The 1,145-nt window shown below is 44.5% G+C and overlaps 1 protein-coding gene across 1 annotated transcript; it reads left to right on the top strand.

Moving 5' to 3' along the window:
• The first annotated feature begins 217 nt into the window (after nucleotides 1–217).
• Nucleotides 218–1,066, top strand: LOC112695784 (uncharacterized). The gene has a single exon (XM_025748258.3). It carries the CDS (start codon nucleotides 313–315, stop codon nucleotides 889–891), a length of 579 nt encoding a protein of 192 aa, XP_025604043.1. The 5' UTR covers nucleotides 218–312; the 3' UTR covers nucleotides 892–1,066.
• The last annotated feature ends 79 nt before the right edge of the window (nucleotides 1,067–1,145 follow it).

Genomic DNA, 1,145 nt, shown 5'->3' with positions numbered 1-1,145 from the left:
CTTATTATTCTTTTTTCACCAAAGACATTCCCATGCTTACAAGGTCAAAACTCAGAAGAAGTAAAATAAGAAGCGCATATTACCGGGAAAAAAAAATATGAAGCGCAGAACGCAATAAGTGGATCATTATTTTCGGTAAACCTGACAGCAAACGGTATTGAAGGGACATAATGAAAGCAAGACCGCAGAGTAAAGTATAAAACTTGAAAGCTGCATGTAAATTTTTCGTGGTTGGCATATTCACGTAGAGAGCTGAGGCAGGTAGCTACACAGTGAGAAGAAAAAAGAGAAAAGAAAGATAAAGAAATAAAGATGGCACGCGCCATGAAAATCTTCTCATTGATGGCAATCTGCGTGATCATGGTGGCACAGCAAGTTGCGGCAATCGAGGAGGTAGCCGGGGCACCAAGCCATGGACCCAAGGGACCAGAACTGATCAAGTTTCTTTGCTCCATGTCACCAAAAAAGGATCTGTGCCTGAAAGTGTTGTTCTCTGATCCATCAGAGTTAGCCGGCGCAGGCCTGACCGACTTGGCAGTGGTGGCACTGAGGGCGGCGTCCCTGGACGCCTCCAGCATGCTGGACGACGTTACCAGATTCATCGATGATCCAGACATGAGCCCGGCCATCCAGCAGGGTTTGTCTGACTGCAAGGAGAACGTCTTGGACGCCGGAATGCAGCTGGATGATGCCGTTGCTTCCTTGTTGCAGGGTGCTGACAGAGACGCACACACCTGGCTCCGCGCTGCTTATGCCGCCATTGACACCTGCGATGCTTCTATTCCCGGAGATGATGATATTCTCTCCGTTAAGAGCAGGCAGCTCCGTACCCTTGTCGACCTTGCCACCGCCATCACCAATTTCTTGCCAAATAAGAACTTCCAAAACTAGACACGCGTTTCTTGCGCTTGTAAACGGCTCCGTCACAAAAATGACTTATTATGGCTATCTTAATCACATTTGAAATCTAAATCATGCCTTATGCTAAGGTATCCTTCATTCTTCCATTCATTGACAACGAACTTTACCATTCTTGTTCATTTTTATAAACCATCACTTCCTACCATTATATGCCTTAACAAACAATTAAAATTATTGTCTTCAGTAATTTCATGCCAAACAACAAAATGTTAAATGATAAAATA

This window comes from Arachis hypogaea, chromosome 6, assembly GCF_003086295.3.
Source record: "Arachis hypogaea cultivar Tifrunner chromosome 6, arahy.Tifrunner.gnm2.J5K5, whole genome shotgun sequence".
In the NCBI taxonomy this organism is placed as follows: Eukaryota; Viridiplantae; Streptophyta; class Magnoliopsida; order Fabales; family Fabaceae; genus Arachis; species Arachis hypogaea.
The sequence above is the reverse complement of the archived record's forward strand: the minus strand, read 5'-3'. Positions and strand labels throughout refer to the sequence as shown.